Raw genomic sequence first — 17,832 nt, 5'->3', positions numbered from 1 at the left:
GCCCAGATCTAACGCAGTCTGCTCTGTGTGCGAGAGAGGGGTAGCAAAGGGAAATGTGGCTTTACAGCCAGTAAGTTCTCCTTTAATCCTGGAAAGAGAGGCACCATTTGTAAGAGTACATTTGTCTGTATTCTGGTTTAAAGGAGGGGTAGGATAAGTCCCCAGGCTTTCTTTCGCTTAAGAGAGAGGCAATATTCTTCTTTGCGATCCTTGTTTATTTGTATGCTGTGGAGTCTTAGGTATACACACACATAAACACACACACACTTGCACAAACACAGCACACAGCTGATGCGTTCCAGCTAGGTGTAGTATACTTGAGCGGTGGAGACAATGTATGAATACATGAAGAAGAAAGGCCATGGTCATCACTTGGGGTGAGGGGATGGGTTATAGAGGTGCTGAAGCTTTCTTCTTGCTCTGAATGCCTGTGAAGCCAGCAGCTGAGCTCAGCTCCCCTTCCTTATCCCAAAAGACTTGGGGGCCATTTTGCTCCATGTGGAAAATATCTAGTGTCCAAAGCAGTGCGGATTGTCTTACACCACGATTTCAAAAAAAATTACTGTATTCCTTGGCAGGAAAATATCCTCCTGCTGAAAATCACCTTGACAAGGGAAGAATCCCGTATCTTTAAGCTTTATCTGGATAACCTAGCTTCTAAAAAATGCTGGGCTTCAAAGCGTGCTTTGCTGGTGACCGTTTAGCCTTTAACAATCACTGTCTTCTTTGTGCTGTAGCTCCTCTGCCTGTAAGATTGAGCTGTCTGCACGTCCCCACAAAGGCACTGAATCCCTCTGCTGAAAGACACTGATTCTGTGAAAGAGCCAATGGCTGTTAATTATGTTTCATTTTTTATTAGTCACTATTTTAAAGAAAGGGCACAATGCAGAGCCTCTGCCAAGCCGCCGTGTTCAAAATTAGAAATGGCTGCGGCCTTGGATAAATCTAAGACGTGGAAGAGAGTGCCTGTGGAGGGGCAAAGGGTTACAAGTTGTATGGGGGCTGAGAAGTGTGTATGCATCTACTTTCCCAAATAATAAGACACAGTGACCCCTAGTTCTCACCAGCATCAAAAAAGGGATTGCTCTCTGGTTGTGACAGCACCTGTCCATCATGCATGCCATCTCAGCAGTAACGCTAGTGGCATGGTTTCAGAGGAGCTTGTGAATTATGGGTGATATTTCAGATGCCAGAGACTAATCACGATGCAGCGCTGGGGAGTATTTCCTCGATAAATGTTAATTTCACAAATCATGTTTGACTTTTGGTTTATGATTTAATTTGTGACAGGGGCTTTGGTTGAGTAGATTCCTAATACGACCATGAATCAAATCCTTTTTCCACAGTTTATTTAACACTGAAAATGAGTTTTAAAAAATAATAATAAAAATCTGTTAGCATATATGTGTTAGCCTAGCAGTCATTTTCTGTTTGTTTTGGTGGATTTTTAACCAAGATGGTTGGAGAGATGGAGATGGCTATGGGCTCTAAGACTTCCAGCTCTTTATCGAGCATTTTGAGTTGTCTTATTTAGTAAGACAGTGGACTACAGTTCTAGGTGCATAGGGGAAAACACAGCTGCACTGTGACTCTCTGTACGTGTGCTGATATACCACCTCAGATACACGTTTTGCTGGCTAAAATAGCAATATAACTGACAGTTGAATTATTTTGTATTTGTTGTATGATCACACTGATGGCCTTCAAGCAAGACTGGGAGTCCACAGTAATAGGTAATTTAGAAATAGCTATAGACAATCTATGCCTCCCTCTCCCATCATATAATGTTAATAGAAAAAACAGCAAGGAAGGTGGGGATCATCCTCCCATTTTAAAGATCAAGAATGAGTTGAAGTAGCCTGGTATGGGGTAAGCCCAGAGTTCCTTAACAACTTATATTGCTGGTTCATAATAGGGAATGATCAATGAGCTACCAAAATTTGTTTGTGCACCAGTCATTTTGAGAAACCAAGTTCAGACAGTCAGGAGTTATAGGGAAATGTAAATAAACTAAGCGAATGAACAAAGCGGTAACAAAGCTGATAACAAAATTTTGGTGTGTTCTGTAATGCATATTGGAGGGGAAACACTCCTTTGGTCATGTGATTTCTGCATTGCAAATGAACCGTGTGAACCTGGGTGATGGTCCTGTTTTCTCTGTGCTATCTGTAGAAAAGGTCTTTCCTGAATTGGTCCTAGACAGAGTTTGTGTAGTAACCGGAGAGGAAGGTGGAGTTCACACAGTGTTAGCAGCATTACCACTGTGAATGAGCAGGAGGTTCTCATTAGCAGACTTGTTGAGGATTAAATAAGAGGAAACATGCAAAGCCCAGTCCTTCACGAGTGAAGTGGTTGGTTCAGATTTTTTCTAGGAAGCAATCTTACGCTTTATTTTTAAATCTGCGATATGTACATTTACTGCATTTTATGCAGTAAATTCAGCTTTCCTTTTGATCTTAGAAAATCAATTGTCCCACTGTTGGAGGAGCTGTTAGCACGGCAACATAAGTGCTGTCATACAGTCCACAGGAGATGGACCTTCCCTTTCCAAAGAGGATAAAGCTGACTGATACAGTTTTGCTGCAGAACTCCCAACAGGGGTGGCATTATCCATTTGATCTCATTTGATTAGCTTAAATTATCAAGCGTTTGGCAGGGAGTGGAAATGAGATAGAGTAAGAACATCCTAGGACCACTCCATGCACTTTTCTTTTAGATGTTTACACTATTATTTCTTGATTCCCTTTCCATCAACGTCTGTATATATATATCTGTAAATTTCTATTTATAGGTGCATACAGATAATTGTATATATATGTATAGTTTGATTTTCAAGTCTTCATGCTTAAGATTTCAGATTTTCAAATTTTGTGGGAGCATGTATTTTAAATCTCTATGTTGTCCAACTTGATCAGCATTTTAAACAAGAATCTGCTTTGAGAAAAGGAGTGGACATCAGAATATTGTTCTCTGAAATATGCCATGCATTCTATCAGCTCTTTTTCTAAGCACAAGTCCCTTTCTCATCATTCAGCAGTACAGTGCCATCACTTGGGCAAGTGCCCAAGCCTCATTGCAATGTACACAACACACCACCTCCTGATTTCGGAGGTGAAGGTGCTTCCCAATGAGCCAGATAACAAAATTAAAATGTCCTCCTGCCTGTGCACAACTCACGTTTCTGGCTTACACAAGATCAGATGACAGCAGGAGTCAGACTTACAACTCTGGTGGTGTCTGCAGAGGCATTCATGCTGCCAGTCCTCTCCTGCAGGGTTTTCCTATAATTCTGTTTATTTTTGCTGAAAACTAATTGTGAGGTGCCAGAGGAAGCAAGAGAGAGAAAAAAGGGTTCTGCGTGTTCTTCTGTTATTGGTAGCCCAGGACTTTGACGTTCAATCCATCTGTGGGGAAGCCTGTCTAAAGGCAGAAGGAGGGTTCAGAAAGTTAGAGCGGCTCCAAGGGCTCAGTGCTAAAAATTAATTTCGTGGTAGGTATGCTTCTTGGTAGTCTGGTCGTGGGTGTGCCAGATGCTGTGGATACAGGAAAAGAAAATAGAAAAGGATTGGAAAACAAAATTATGTCCCACCTGAGACTTGATTAGAATTAAGAGAAATGTTCATAACCGGCTACTTTGACCCCTTTTCTTCTGCTGTTGACTTGTTTTAGTTGTGTCATGAATTCCAAGCGCGTGTAGCCAAGGGAACGCCAGTCTGCTGTAGGAGCAGAGCCAGCGCACGTGAGGTTTTGAGTCAAGGGTGGGCCTGGAGATGAGGAGCTGGCTGGAGGCAAGGGGAAGGGGAGGGGGTGCTGCGCCGAGGACAGGTGTCACCGCTTGCAGGAGGGATGCCAGGCTGGCACAAAGCAGGGCTTGCACAGAGGTGGTGGTGATGATTAATACCACACTCTGTGCAACACAGTCTTAATAAGCTCTACCCAAAAGCCTGACCGTATCTTCTGCTGACTGCCTGACGTGTGCGCTTGCGTACCATCCAGGCCATGCTGCTGGGCTTGGGAGAAAACAGGCCCATAGCGGAGCAATTCTGTGATGTGAGCAAAGGCCAAGGGCAGACGTAGCTCCGGAGCCACAGTATATTTACGTGCCTAATTTCTTTTCCAGGCTTCAGTAGGCAACATTGTGTGTGTCTGGGCCCTAGTTGTTAAAGGAAAGGCCACTTAGCTCTGAAGAATAAAACCCAAAAGTGTATGGTCACTAGCAGAATTGTAGCAGTGAGCTGATGTTTCAGCCCTGCCCACCCTGTGGTGAGGATCCCTCTGGGTCGATATGTTCCATATCGTGTGCCCAAATAGGATGGCTGCTGCAGTGCCTTGGCATGCATGACTACACACCGCGAAGACACTGCTCAAAACACTTTTTATCCCCAGTAAATCAAATGTATAGAGTGAACAGCGTAATCTCCGACTCTCTCTCTTTTCCCCAAAAGCCCCAACCTGTTCACGTCCAAATGTAATGAGCAATCAAATACAATCTCCATTCAAACAAGCAGACTAGATTTAAAATTGTCTTTTGGAAAAAAAAAAATCTAATGCGTGCACATTTTCTTGGAGGCGAGGAAAAAAAAAAAAAGAGTTCCTGGCCTGGTGCCAAATTAGGGTTTAAAAATTCATGCCCACCATAAGAATTTATATAACTCCTGAATAATTTATAGGCTGCGCCAATAACAAGGGGCTTAATATCTGATAGAGATTATTTAATCAATAGAAAACAGTGCAGTGAAAAAGCCGTCAAAGAACTACAACGTGTCAGTCTGGGCTGGGCAGTTTTTAACCTCTTCCCTGCTACACATATGTCTCTTCATATGTATTTATGGAAGGACATTTTGCAAGTAGGATCGTGGCATGGAAGAGGAATCGCCAAGGCTTTTTTCTTCCAGAGGCTTTTCTTTGGCAGTCTGCCATTCCAGACAGATCCCTTGCTGATTCACCAGAGCTTTGAAATGTAAGGAGTTTTGTAGCTCTTAGCTGAATTGGTCAAAAGGAGTAGTTAGTTTCTCATGAATAATCGTGTCAGGGATTGTGGGTTACTGTGAGATGGTTCAGAGTTCATCAAGATTGGTGGCAGTGCCTAGTATATGCCATTTTTGGTGCAGCCATTTCCATTTGTGGTTGATCTGTGGCCAAAGTTCAAGAGCTTTTTACAGATGTGGGCACTAATAAACACAGGGACAGAAAAGAACTGAAGACGTTTCTGTCTTTATAAAGGAGATTCCTACCTGACTTGTGTCCCTGGCCTTGGTAATTGCTTAGACATCTACATCAACTCTGAAGTGTCTTGATCCATGCCATGTTTCCCAGTTTTAGGATTATGCTCATGATTTTCATATAATAATCAACTACTAAGTGATAAAGCAGAGTAACTGAGCTTCTCAGCAGGCGTGGTCATTTCATAAAATGTCTTACCCGTAGGCATCACAAAACAGTAAACTTTTGAGCGCAGAGGAAGCAAGCAGGAACTCTTCTGATTTTTCTTGCCTTTGTGTGTATCTCTTTCTATATAACTGCATCTGGGTTTTGCATCTTCCTGGAGCAGACACCTGAAGTTGTACATCTTAAAAGCCAGCCAGTGCCACATGAACATCCAGTCTAACTTCTGGAATAGTAAAAGTCCTAGAACATCACCCAGTGATGTGTGATGGTACCCAGTGGTACGTTCAGGCTTATGTAGAAGACCAACTTACTTGCTTAGGTTTAAGTGAGGTTGTGCGTCATATGTGTAAATATCATAGAATAGTTTGGGCTGGAAGGGACCTTTAAAGGTCATCTAGTCCAACCCACCCTGCAGTAAGCATGGATACCTTCCACTAGATCAGGCTGATGAGAGCCCTGTCCAACCTGACCTTGAACGTTTCCAGGGATGGGGCACCTACCACCTCTCTGGGCAACTTCTTCCAGTGTCTCACCACCCTCATTGTAAAAAATTTCTTCTTTATGTCTAGTCTAAATCTACCCTCTTTTAGTTTAAAACCATTAGCCCTTGTCTTATCATTACCCAGAATTATTAACTGGTTCCCTAACAGACAGCTAATTGCATGCCTTGATGAACAAACCTTCTATGCCTTGATGAACAAACCTGACCAAAACTAGAAGCTGTGTGAATTGACTACCATTCCTAGAGCACCAGAGAGTATTTCTTGTTACTCTTAATTTTGCATTTATAATACTTACCTGAAATACTTTGTGTTACAGTATGAGCTTTCATCTAAAGATCTCTATCCATTTAACACTTTTATAATAATAAATACATTTGTATTGCCCCAGAGGACTTAATTTGTGTAGCTGCAAATGTCTCGTAAATTGTCTTCATCTACAAGGCTGAGAAAACAGGAGCTGCATACCCACCCTGGGATGTATAGTGATGGGCCGCTGCAGGCAATCCCATCTGGCAAGAATTTTAGTATTTCACACCATTCTTGCTAATGGCTTAAAGGCAGCTTTTCAGTCTTTACAGATCATAACTGTTGTGTTTGTTTGTTGATTTTTTTTTTGTTATTTTGCCACAAATATCTGGTAATGCATGGTCCTACTGTTCTCTGTGCCAGTTAGTCTTTCTGTAACAGCGTTTTTCCAGACGTTGCTGTTTCTTTTGTTGCAGTCCTGCTTTGGAGGTAACATATAGCTGCCTTGCCTCAGTGAGAGCTCTGTGAGTTATTCCTCAGAGCTCCCTAGGGCTTGGGCAAAGGCACCTTTTTGTAAGTTGTAGCATAATCCACCAGGTGAGAAGGAGAAATCATCAACAAAAGTGTCCATGTTGCTGTTTTAAGTGTTGTCTTCATAGTAGTGTAGCCAAGACAATTTGGTCATGGAGAAGACCTTGCTGTGCTGGCACTGGACAAGAATGGGGCAAAACCAGAGCCTATGCCCTAGTCAGCTTACAGTCCAAAACACAAAGCAATTGGCAACCCTGCGATTGGCAACCCTGCGATGGGGAAGTTCAAGCTGTTGCAAACACCATATGGTGATTATAGATAAAATTGTTGTTGATCACTGGATATTTATTGATCACTCCCAGGGGAAAATGGACCATCCTCTGTGTTTATAGGAGTCCTACTGACATGCAGGATTTGGAAAAGACTAAAATGACTTGAAGGATGCAGGAATGATGTGAAACTGGTGGGCTGTCACATCTTGTGATCCCGAGAAACGGGCAAGTCGGGGTAATAAGGAGGAGAGGCACAGTGCTCTCTCGTTACATTTCCAGTCTACACTACAGTACAAGCCATAGTCAACTATGGGGAGGCTACTGTGAATGAGAGCGCTCTGGAATTTATGCTGGTTCCTGGTATCGCCAGAATCTAAGGGGCACAAAGGTAGTTTAAGACCACATTTCTCCACATTCATTTTAGCTACTCCATCTCTTTCACAAGCAGAAATCATCCCTCCTTTGCTGTATTGTTTAGTTTTTGTTATTACTTCTTTACTGTTTTGGTTCCTGAAAGAGTAAATAAAATGAACCAAAAAGAAAGAAAGAAAAGAGCCTACGATTATTCTATTCTAAAGTTGCTTTTATAAGCTGCATGCATGTCTTTGATATGATATGTAGTGGGTCACTGGAGGTTAGGAACTTTCTAGCTTTTATTGGGGAGGTGGTGATGATGGGATGCAGATGGAAAAATGGCAAAGGGAATAGATAGAATGCTGCTGCACAAAAGCTCCCTGCTCCTCTCCAATAGACAAAATTATTCTCGTATTAAACATTCAGCTCCTTTGTCTTTAAAGACCAAAGTCTTGTCTCCTTCAAGCTCTGAAACTTAACCAGAGATTTTTTGTTTCGTGTCTTGGCTTGTAGCAGGAACGTGAGATATCATAAAGATGTGGATCTTGGTGTCTTTATGAAAGCACGCTGTGGCCTGTGAAAATTTTTGCAACCTCTCAAAGAGTATATCTAATGAGGAAAACAAGTAATTGAGAATTTATTTTTAACACCACATGCGCTTGGCTTCATATTGCGTTGCTCACGCCTGATGTTTTCTTGCCTTTACGGTGTCCTAGTAAGCAGAAAGGAAGTATTGGTGGTGGGGACAGCATGGAGTAGAAGGCACAAAGGACCACAGGTGCTAATCCCAGCTCTGATACTGGGTGACTGTAACGCTGGGCAAGTCACTTTGCTTCGCAGTTCCCTATCAGTAAAGAGCAGGAGGTTCTTTGTAATGCTTCTGTCATGTGAAATGCAAGGATTAGAAGAGCTAGCGTGTGTCTAGAGCATCCAAGATGTGAGCGCTAAGTGGTCTTACAGAGTCTTTTGTCCTAATATAGCTCCTCTCTGTATTACCACAGCAGGTACTGTGCATGCTGCCAGCCAGAGGCTGGATCTTTCCTTTCCTTGAACCTCCTTGCAATGGCTATTACAGAGCAGGGTTTCCTATGTTTTTACAGTGGGAAGACTGTCAATCTTACATAGACAAGATTTTAAAAAAAGCTTAATTCACCAGTAAGTTACTTTTCATCTCCAAATGTAATAGACTAGTTCTGGTTACTGTTCTGGAATTTTTAGAATTTGCTCACTTGCTTAGAGTAAATGGGAAAAGTAGTACTCTAGTGAGATGAGAACCTGTCATATCTGGGAAAAATAAAAGGGAAGGGGAAACTCGCGAAAATACTTCTTAGTGTTTTTCTCCCTACAGGCTATGTGTTATTTACCTTCCCCGAGATCCTCCAAGAGTTGGTGTTGGCATACTTCCAATCCCATAGCACTTTGCTAAAGTAAAGAATTTTAGACGCTGATGTGGACTTGGGAGATCTGGATTCTCTTCTGTGGCACGAATTCAGGAAACATGTAGTGTCTCTGTGCCTTATCTTCCAGCCTCTGGAATAATGCTTTTTATTTCCTTTGCTTTTTCGGTTTGGCTTTTCAGAGTGTGTATTCTCTTCTTTTATGGACTCACTCAGACACACTCACACGTACACAGATAGATACATACATACAGACATACAGCATTTAGTGAGGACTGTGTAAGCCATACAGTGATAGCTATAACCGGTGCAACACTAGGATATGTTTAAACCCCTCTTGTTGGCATGTTTGGAAGTAACACGTGTACTACTACTGTGCCATGTAATGCGCCAGCAGAACATTGGCTTGCACAGAGATGGAGGCAGGTGCTGAATTGTGCCCTTGTTTAATTGAAAATCTCCTAGTTGGGGGCTATCCTTAAAAAAACACATTGTACTGGAGGGAATAGGGTTGTCGGATGACCAGCTGCAAATCCAAACTCAGAAACCCTAGCTGCAACATAACAACTTAGTACTTGTGGAATGATCCCTACAGCATTTATTTCTTGCACTTGACCACTGCGGAATGTGTTTGTCGTCCTTCTCACTCCCGTCACGTTGGGGGCTTTGTCAGATCAGAATGCATCGTCGCTGTGCTTCTCTGTGTCCCTTGAGTTGTTGTAGGCACAAATCTTTTTCAAATGTTCTCCCCTGTTCATTTCCATTATTATATCTGGTGCTTCTAGGTGGCAAGCAAAAATGAATAACCTTGTAAATGCTCCCTGTCTTTCAATTTGTTTTATTTTTCATACAACGTGTCAGTGCATTTTTGTTGAGTGTTTTTAATAAGATGAAGTTGATGAAAATAAATTGCTTTGCAGTTCCTGCTGTGGGTGACAGAAATGCTGGGTCTGTAATTTTCCAAAACTCTGTATCTGAAACCAGTGCGGAGGGTGTTCTGTATGCCTGTAACTGCAGTCATCTTCATAAAATACATCCCAGGAAAAGAAAGCAGCTATCAGTTTGAATTTTGGGGGCAAGATGCACTGCTGTATCCAGCTTCTGCTGGGCACAGTGAGGGAGGGAGCTGTCAAGGAGAATTTTAGGATTGATTCTGTGCCAGGCTTGGGTCTGCCATATGGGATAGTTACCCAGATCTGTCTCTAGTATGAGAGGGAGAATGAATTATATAGCAAACCCTCTTACCAGAGAGTCTGTTACCCGAGGCTTGGAAAGTGAGGATTGGGACTTGAAAATGTAGATACCCCAGTGCTGGTGGCTACTGCATATCAGCTTTCTTCTGAACGGTTCGATGTTGTCCTGGTTTGAGGTAAAACAGAACCAACTTTCTTTTCAGTGATTTTACTTTCAGCTAAGCCTCTTCTAACTAAGTGAACTTTCTGAAATTAACGGCATATTGTTCCGACCCTGTCCGCTTCCAGAGTGATAAGACCTGATTGTTTATATTTTATGCCAAGGAATGATATGCAGAGAGGCTCTAACTTATACTTACTGCTATTACAACCAAGGTCAGGTAACTGTTATTTGCTCTGTTGGAGGGTCAGAAGCAGAAGAGCACAGAGGGGTTGCACCAGCAGGGAGGAGCGGACAGGACAGGTGACTCAAAACTGACCAACAGGGCATTCTATCCCATCTGCATCATGTTCAGTATAAAAGCTGAGGCACCAAAGGGTCACCCCTCTTTCTTCAGTGGCCGGCATCTGAGGAGGACTCTGTCTGATCCTGATCTCTGCCTTTGATCCTGATTTGTGCATTCCTGAATTCAGATCTGGAATCCAGCTCCTGTCCATTGCTGAGTCCAGCCTGGGACTTTCCCAGTGCCTACCAGTGACGTGATTGTCATCCTGGGAGCTCCATACAGTTTTGTATATATTGTATATATTTCATTATTTTCTATTTATTATTTTATTAATATTTTCATTAAAGTAATTTGGTTTCTTTTTTAAACTCATAAATCTCTTTACTGTCTCTTCCTTCTCTCCCTGAAGGGATATGCTCTCCCTTCTCTGAAGGAGAGAGAAGTAAAAGAGAGCATCTGTCATTCGTTTCAGTGGCCAGTCCGGCCCAAACCACGACAAATGTCTTGCTCAAAAAATGTAATGCAGATAAACAGTGATCTCCATATCACCCGCATGTACTGAGTAGACAGTCTGGTGACTGCTCATCTCTTCTTGGAGAGAGGATAACCCACATATTCCAAATGAGATTTTCAAGTCAATAGTTTTCTCTTTTTTTCTCATTTTATTGAAAAAAACCTGTCAATATTACCATGTTTCTTGTAACTGTTTCTGTTTTGATAAAAATTGCACAAAATACCATTTTAATTCCCTGAAGTTTAGAACGTCACTGCCCACTTTTTGTGCTTTTGTACTACTTCCTTAGCTGGCAAGACAATATTAATGTCCATCTCTTGCTGCATTCTCTGCTGCATTTCTGTAAGGCACGGAAATGCTTTCTCCTTGTGCTGGCTGGGAGCTGACACATGGAAGTCATGTGGATACAGTTGGTTACCTGCTGTGTTAAGGAAGTCGCACAGGAGCTGATGATGGACCAGGAGCTCAGGTCCCACTTCTGCAACTTCAAGGCTAATGCCATTAAGGATAATGCCATTATCATTAAGCCATTTTTACTTTCCTCAGGACAGATTTTACTCCTCCTACTGTTCCATCTTTTTGGAAACACTGAAAACAGGAATAATTAAGTGCACACATTAATAATAATCTTCTCCTTTTTTCCATTTCAAATTTAGAAATTTCCTCCAAGATTATGCTGCTTGAGCTACATAAAAGATAGTGTCCTGGATTAATTATTTTCATTGTTCACTCCAATTTGAAGAGTTGGATTAATAGATTAATTGTTGTTTATACTTGTCATTTCAGATTTTGAATAAATACTGCATAATCTCGCCACTCTGTATTAGAATAGTATAATCTGGGCAAACAAGCAAGGAGACAGTGGAGCACAAAATCACAACCGAGATGAAAAAAGTCCATGGAGGTTTCAAGCAATCCCCTTGCCAATAGAAGTCTATTGCTTAGTCCATATTATATCTGGTTTATTTTTAAATGGTTCAGTTAATGGTGTTCCTGCCATTTCCCTGAGGAAACTATTTCATTCCGACTGTTAGGCAACATTTCCAGAGATTTATACTAAGTTTTCGTCTGCTTGGCTGCCTTTCATTACCCATACTTGCAACAAGATGGCCCATCCATGTCAAGTCCTTTCCTTCCAGAAGATTCCACTTTTCTCTGTACGACTGCCAGGCTTGCTGTGTGAGGTCTGGGGTTTCCTCTTCTGCTCCGAGGTCGCCGTTGTGCCACATTTATTCACTCAGTGTCACATTTTTCACGTGGGAATTGCACGGGAGGGCAGCTGCTCCAGCAAATCACTGGTGTTCAGCAGCACAAGGTGAAGCCCTTATGTAGGCTGCACACATGTAGTTCTTTTTATCTCTTTTCATAATTTAAACTATTCACCTTTTTTTTTTTTTTTTTTAATTCCCACTAGTTTGTTGACATCTGCCTGGTTCTCAGGTGTCCAAGACAGAACAGTATGTGAGCGCAGCTTTGCCACAGCTGTTCTATAAAGGAACTGTCAGCTTGGTTAAGGGACCTGAGGCTTCTTAGTACGCAGTTTCACTCCACAGTAGCTTTAAGAGCTGCTCTGAAAGCTTATACCTGATTATTCTCTGTTTCCCCTCCTGGTCTTTTGAGTAATTTTTAGCTTCCAGATTATCTCTCATTATTATATTGAACACTGAATTCAACAGTGGCACGTCTGAAGTTTGCAGAACCCCTGTTAAAACTATTAATCACTCCTGATTTTAAAATTCTGATTCTCTTCCACTGTTCTTTTCAGAAGTGTTCTCCTTAACCATGTGTAAATAGAAGTGTTTGTAAATAACTCTGTGTGCATGAGGAGATTGGTATGATAATATGCTTAAAAAATCCTGCCTTTGTTATTTTCTAGGTATTTGGTGCTAGAACACGTGTCAGGTGGGGAGCTCTTCGACTATCTCGTAAAAAAGGGAAGATTGACACCAAAAGAAGCCAGGAAGTTCTTCCGACAAATCATCTCTGCTTTAGACTTCTGCCATAGTCATTCAATATGGTGAGTGCAGCCATTTCCAATGGGAGTTACCTGTTACATAAAAGCACAGAATAAAGGGATTTCATTTCTTGATACTTTTACTTACTATTTAGTAATTGATATTGTAAAGCTCTGAAAGCACTGTGTAAAGTGCTGACGTACTTTTTGATTCTTGGCCGTCTGTGAGTCAGTGCACCAGTCACAGATAGACTTTTCATGGAAAAGATTGTCCGTTGTTTCTCACTGGAGGAGAATTTATTCACAGGGAATGCTTTAACCAGGAAAACCAAAACCACCAAGGAGAAGCAGTTTAATTTCCATCGTTCTCGAACACTCGCTAATAACAGTTACATTCACTATATCAAAACGAATCCCTGAAGAAACTTGGGACAATGACGAATACAGCAAAGTCATTTTATGGCTTCCTTTAGTTTTTGGAAACCTGCTGGCTTTTGGCAACCTTCACTAAGTCCCTTCTGGGCATTTGAGTCACCGTTGCCTTTAATTTCCTTTCCAGTTGGGAAGAATTCCTTGATCTGACTGCTATTGATACTCACTAACTCCATCATATGCTTTAACCATTGAGTGTGGTTTAACCTGTGCTTTCAGGTGGTGTTTTAAATTGCACCAGTTCCTGCTTCATCTTCAGCAAGTTTAGGCAATTTAAATTATACGGAAATCAAATTGTTACAATCAGTCTGAGCACCGAGTTTCTGTATAGCTGCTGACCTATAACTACCTGCTTATTTCTCAGAAACGCAGCTCCTCGCAGTTAGATTGGCTGGGGGAGACCATTTACATTATGTCTGCGTGGCTGCTTCTCCGTCGCCACAGGCAGCCGCAGATCCCCCCCCTCCAGGAGGCCGAGGGCCGCTGATAGATACTGCAGTAGTTGGATTGGTACAATCACTGTGTGGCTCTCTCTTGGTAACCGTACAGTGATTTTCTGTACCTCCAGTTTTGTGCTGAGAACTCGCAAACCAGACGTCCACAGCATAAATGGCCACAGCAAAAATGGAGGCTTAAATATTTAACTTGCTCTTCTAGCCCCCTCCCTCTACATCTCTGACTCATTTCAACAGGAAGTATTAGTCTGAAAGAGCGCCTATTTCTAATAAGTGGAAAGGGAAATGTGAGCCTTTCTTGAGGATATATTAAGAAGAGTATACTGTTGGCAGAAGAGGCAGTTCAAAGTGGTGGTTCAGGGCGCGAAGGTCCTGAGGACAATGCCTACCTGGGACAGGCAGGGTCACAACAGAGAAATTCACAGAGTAGCCGAGAGCAGGTTCCAGGCCCTAACTAGAGGATCTAAGTTTTCTCTAATGGCAGAGACCTCTGACAAGTTTTATTGTGCAAATTCCACAATTTTTCTTCCCTGCTAATCAACTGGGTTGAGTGATCATGACCTCCTTACAATCAGCATAATCCTTGGAAGGTTGTACAGCTGTTACCTTTTATGTCCTGGGCAGCGCAACCACTGGTGGATTGCATACATACATGTTTCTGTTCCCTGCTTGGCTTAACACTTAGAGACCCAAACCAAGAAGACTCAAAAATGTTTAAGTACAACTGAAAAGAAATTATTTACTTTTCCAAATGAATATTCCAGAGAAATAGGAATCTCCATTGGGATAGAAGTTTCTATGAAAGCGTGCATCTATACATGTACATACTAGTCCTTTGGGCTTGTGATGGATACCTCTTGATATGGCAGACTTTAATAAACTGAGCGAGGATTGTGGGGAGGCTGTCAGACAGACAAGCAGCCCTGCAGGTTTAACGATATGTGGAATTTCCAAGGCAGAGTGCATGCCTCTCTTGAGGAATCCATTTTCCTGTTCAACATATTGGATTGTGAGCGGTAGTCTTGTTTAGAAGTAAATCCCCTGTCTCCTTGCCAACTCCCACTCGACTAGCATCTAGTGCTGAATAAGTTAGCAGTAAATCATAAGCTCTCCCTCTCTCCGGGTCACTCTGAGACTTGTGCGGTCTGTGTTATATTAGACTCTGTGTTGTGTTCTGGACAGTTATCATTAAGCCCTTTTTGAAAATCAGAGCATGCATAAATATATGTGTGTGCGTGCGTGTGAGTATAAAAGTTAATGTGCTTTCCTAAGCAATGAAGCCTGACCTTGTCCTGTCGTGGGGCAGTGAAATGACAAATCATCTCATCAGCCAGGTTATCCAGTTATGACCACTTTGAAAAATGAAGGCTTCTGCTTTGGTTAATGACTAAATGTGGGTGCCTCTAACCTACTGGCAGAATAGATTGATGGCCTGGTATCCCCAGCCCCGTATCATTGTCCCATCTTCTTCCTGTACCTCCCAAAACGCTGTGAGATAACTGTGGCTTACTTTCACAGCAGTATGTAACCACATTCGGCTTTCACTACTCAAAATGTATTGATGCACCAGGATTCCCGGATCAAAGAAACAGAAAGGATTCCCCAATCTTCCCGGCAGTTAAAGGGCTTCTGCTGCTACTGTGTGGAGGCATCACCTGTGTCTGAGAGGTGTTTTCAAACAAGCAGCTCAGACAAAGAAGCAGAATGGGCTTAGAGCTTGAGGCTGGTTGTGTGTTTTTTTAAAAAAAAGTATGAGCTTTCTGTTCTTATTTTATTTTATGGAAACAGTGGGGGAAGATTTGACGTACCTCACTTCGAGCTGCAGTCACGTAAGGGATTTTGTGGTACAGGTTGGCCAAGGGGGAAAGCTTACAGGTAACCCGCTGTAGGGTTCTCTGCGGACTTTTCTGTGTCCCTAGCACCGTGCCGTGCTGGGCACACACGGGTGCAAACAGACAGCACCATGCCAAGGTATTACGTGGGATCCTGCAAACAGTGTTATCTGTGTTCCCTTGCCGCTTCGCCTGAGCTGGCGAGCAGAGCCGTTAGCTCAGTGATACAGCACTATTGCTTTTGCTTCCAGCGCTTCCTCTGTGCGAGCTCGGAGGGCTCTGCAGCAGGCTGCAGCGCCCAGAGCAGACGTGCTCAGCCATGGCACAAGAAATGGCGGAGAACTGGGGGTTCCTTGGACATCGGTGTAAGACCATCCTAGCCTAGGACGTTTTCTTTGGGCATAACTCATGGGTTTTTTTCTGAAGCTGCCATTCACCTAATGCTGGGTGTCTGCTCTCCTAAATTCAGGGCCTTTAAGATGTCTCAGCTGGGTGCCCCAAATCAATAATGCCTTGTGAATATCCCGCCTGCGCACCGCTCTCGGCTCCTTCAGGGCCGGCTGTATTTTCTGTGGGGAAACAATGCAGGAGCGCGTATACCGGACTAGCTCGCGAGTCCTTCGCTTCTCCCCGGGAAGACCCTCCTTCAGCCGGAGCCGGGTTATGCTGCAGCGGCGGCGGCGGAGGGGGGCGGGCGCGGGGAGCTGGCGGGCGCCTCATTGGCTGGGCGTGACATCACCGGCGGGAGCCGGGATTGGCGGGAGCCGGGATTGGCGGCAGCCGGGGATTGGCGGGAGCTGGGATTGGCGGGAGCCGGGATTGGCCGCGCGCCCCCTTGGGCTGCGTGGGGTGTTGTGGTCGTGTGTTTTTGCCGTGGTCCGGCTCGTCGCGTTTGGTGTCAGTATCTCGCGAGCTGACAAAATAAAAAAAAAAAAAAAAAATGATTACAGAAAAAATGCCCCGTGGCAAACCTTGTTATGGCTTCAGAGATAACAGATAATGCCAATTACCGCGCAGGGCAGTGGTGACATTGAGAGGAAATCCCCTGCGGTAATGAGCAGCAAGATGATTATTTCATTTTATTTTTATTTTGGTTGGGTTTCATTTTATGGTGTTTCCCCCCCACCCCGAGCTTGCACAAGAGGGGGTTAAGGCAGGTTCTTTATGAATATTGATAAATGACAATTACGAGGGCCCTTTCTCCTTTCATTGCCTGGGGCTGTGCCTGCTCGAGTACGCACAAGGCTCGCGCTGAAGTGTGTCCGTGTGTGCATGCGTAGGCAGGGGGTGTGCGATTTAGGGGGCTGAGGCAATGAATAAGAGCTTTGTTTGACTTTGCCTTGTGTTCTTCCCATCAGTGCAGGGTGGGGGAAAGGCTCCTTATAACACTTCAGGATTTCGCAGCAGTAGTGCCAAAATCTCTGGTATATTCCTGCAGGCAGGAGCTGCAGAGCACTGTCGGTAAAGAAAGCGTGCTTTTAGGGAGAAATCTGGGGTGTCTTCGAGAAACGGAGAAAGCTGAAGAATGCCAGGTGCCGTGTTCTGTCAGGTAGTGCCACCCTCCTGGTGACTCCTGCTCTGCCTTGCTTCATTTATAAGGAGCGTGCTGCAGTGTTCTGTGGGGATGGCCTGTGGAACACTTAAGACTGCAGCAGCTGGACAGTTTGAAATCACGAATCAAGGCCTCCAAATGTGAAACTAGTCTAGAAATTGTGGAATTTAATAAGGCTGGTTTCTGGATTGGTTTTTTTTTTCGGGTCCTTCAGTCTTTGTATTGTCAAGTTTTCTTTTAGACCATCAGAAGTGAGGAAGGTACCTTTCTCCCCTGTTGAGAGCTGAGATTCACCAGTCGTTGCCTGAATCCAGGCGTTTCAGCTCTGTGATTGAGACTGGCTCTAAAGCAGTGAGGAATTTTCAGATTTCCCTTGTAAAGAGAACCGGAGAAAACCCATCAAGTACAGCAGCTGCAATGCCAAAGGCAAAGTTACCAGCTCAGCTAAAGCCAGAGGTCATGTATTTTTGTAAATTTACTTCTTTATGTAAGCCACTGGAAACTCAAAAATGACATAGTCTTATTGTAAGCATAACCAGGTAACATTCTCTGGCAAGTACCTCAGTGGTGATCAGACCTGACAGACTGTTCTGGCTTTGAAATACATGAATACATGTTTTGAGGCAGGGTTGGTAGGGAAGAGCAATATATTTTAATAGACCAATGGAAGTAATTGTTAAAAAGGAAGCAAGGTTTTGCGGATACAGACCCTTCTCCGGGTCTCCTAGTATGTTTGTAGGTGTTGTCCTTTTTCCTAGCTATA

General features: G+C 43.2%; 1 protein-coding gene across 12 annotated transcripts in view; it reads left to right on the top strand.

Moving 5' to 3' along the window:
- The window catches only part of BRSK2 (BR serine/threonine kinase 2), a 324,645-nt gene that overhangs the window by 218,576 nt on the left and 88,237 nt on the right, over positions 1-17,832 (top strand). For all 12 annotated transcript variants that reach the window (XM_063331693.1, XM_063331692.1, XM_063331686.1 and 9 more), the window contains exon 4: positions 12,721-12,861. In XM_063331693.1, coding sequence (XP_063187763.1) covers positions 12,721-12,861 — 141 coding nt within the window. The remainder of the gene's footprint in view (positions 1-12,720; positions 12,862-17,832) is intronic.

The sequence above is a fragment of the Chroicocephalus ridibundus genome, chromosome 4 (assembly GCF_963924245.1).
Source record: "Chroicocephalus ridibundus chromosome 4, bChrRid1.1, whole genome shotgun sequence".
Taxonomy (NCBI): domain Eukaryota; kingdom Metazoa; phylum Chordata; class Aves; order Charadriiformes; family Laridae; genus Chroicocephalus; species Chroicocephalus ridibundus.
This window is presented reverse-complemented; position numbering and strand designations above follow the sequence as displayed.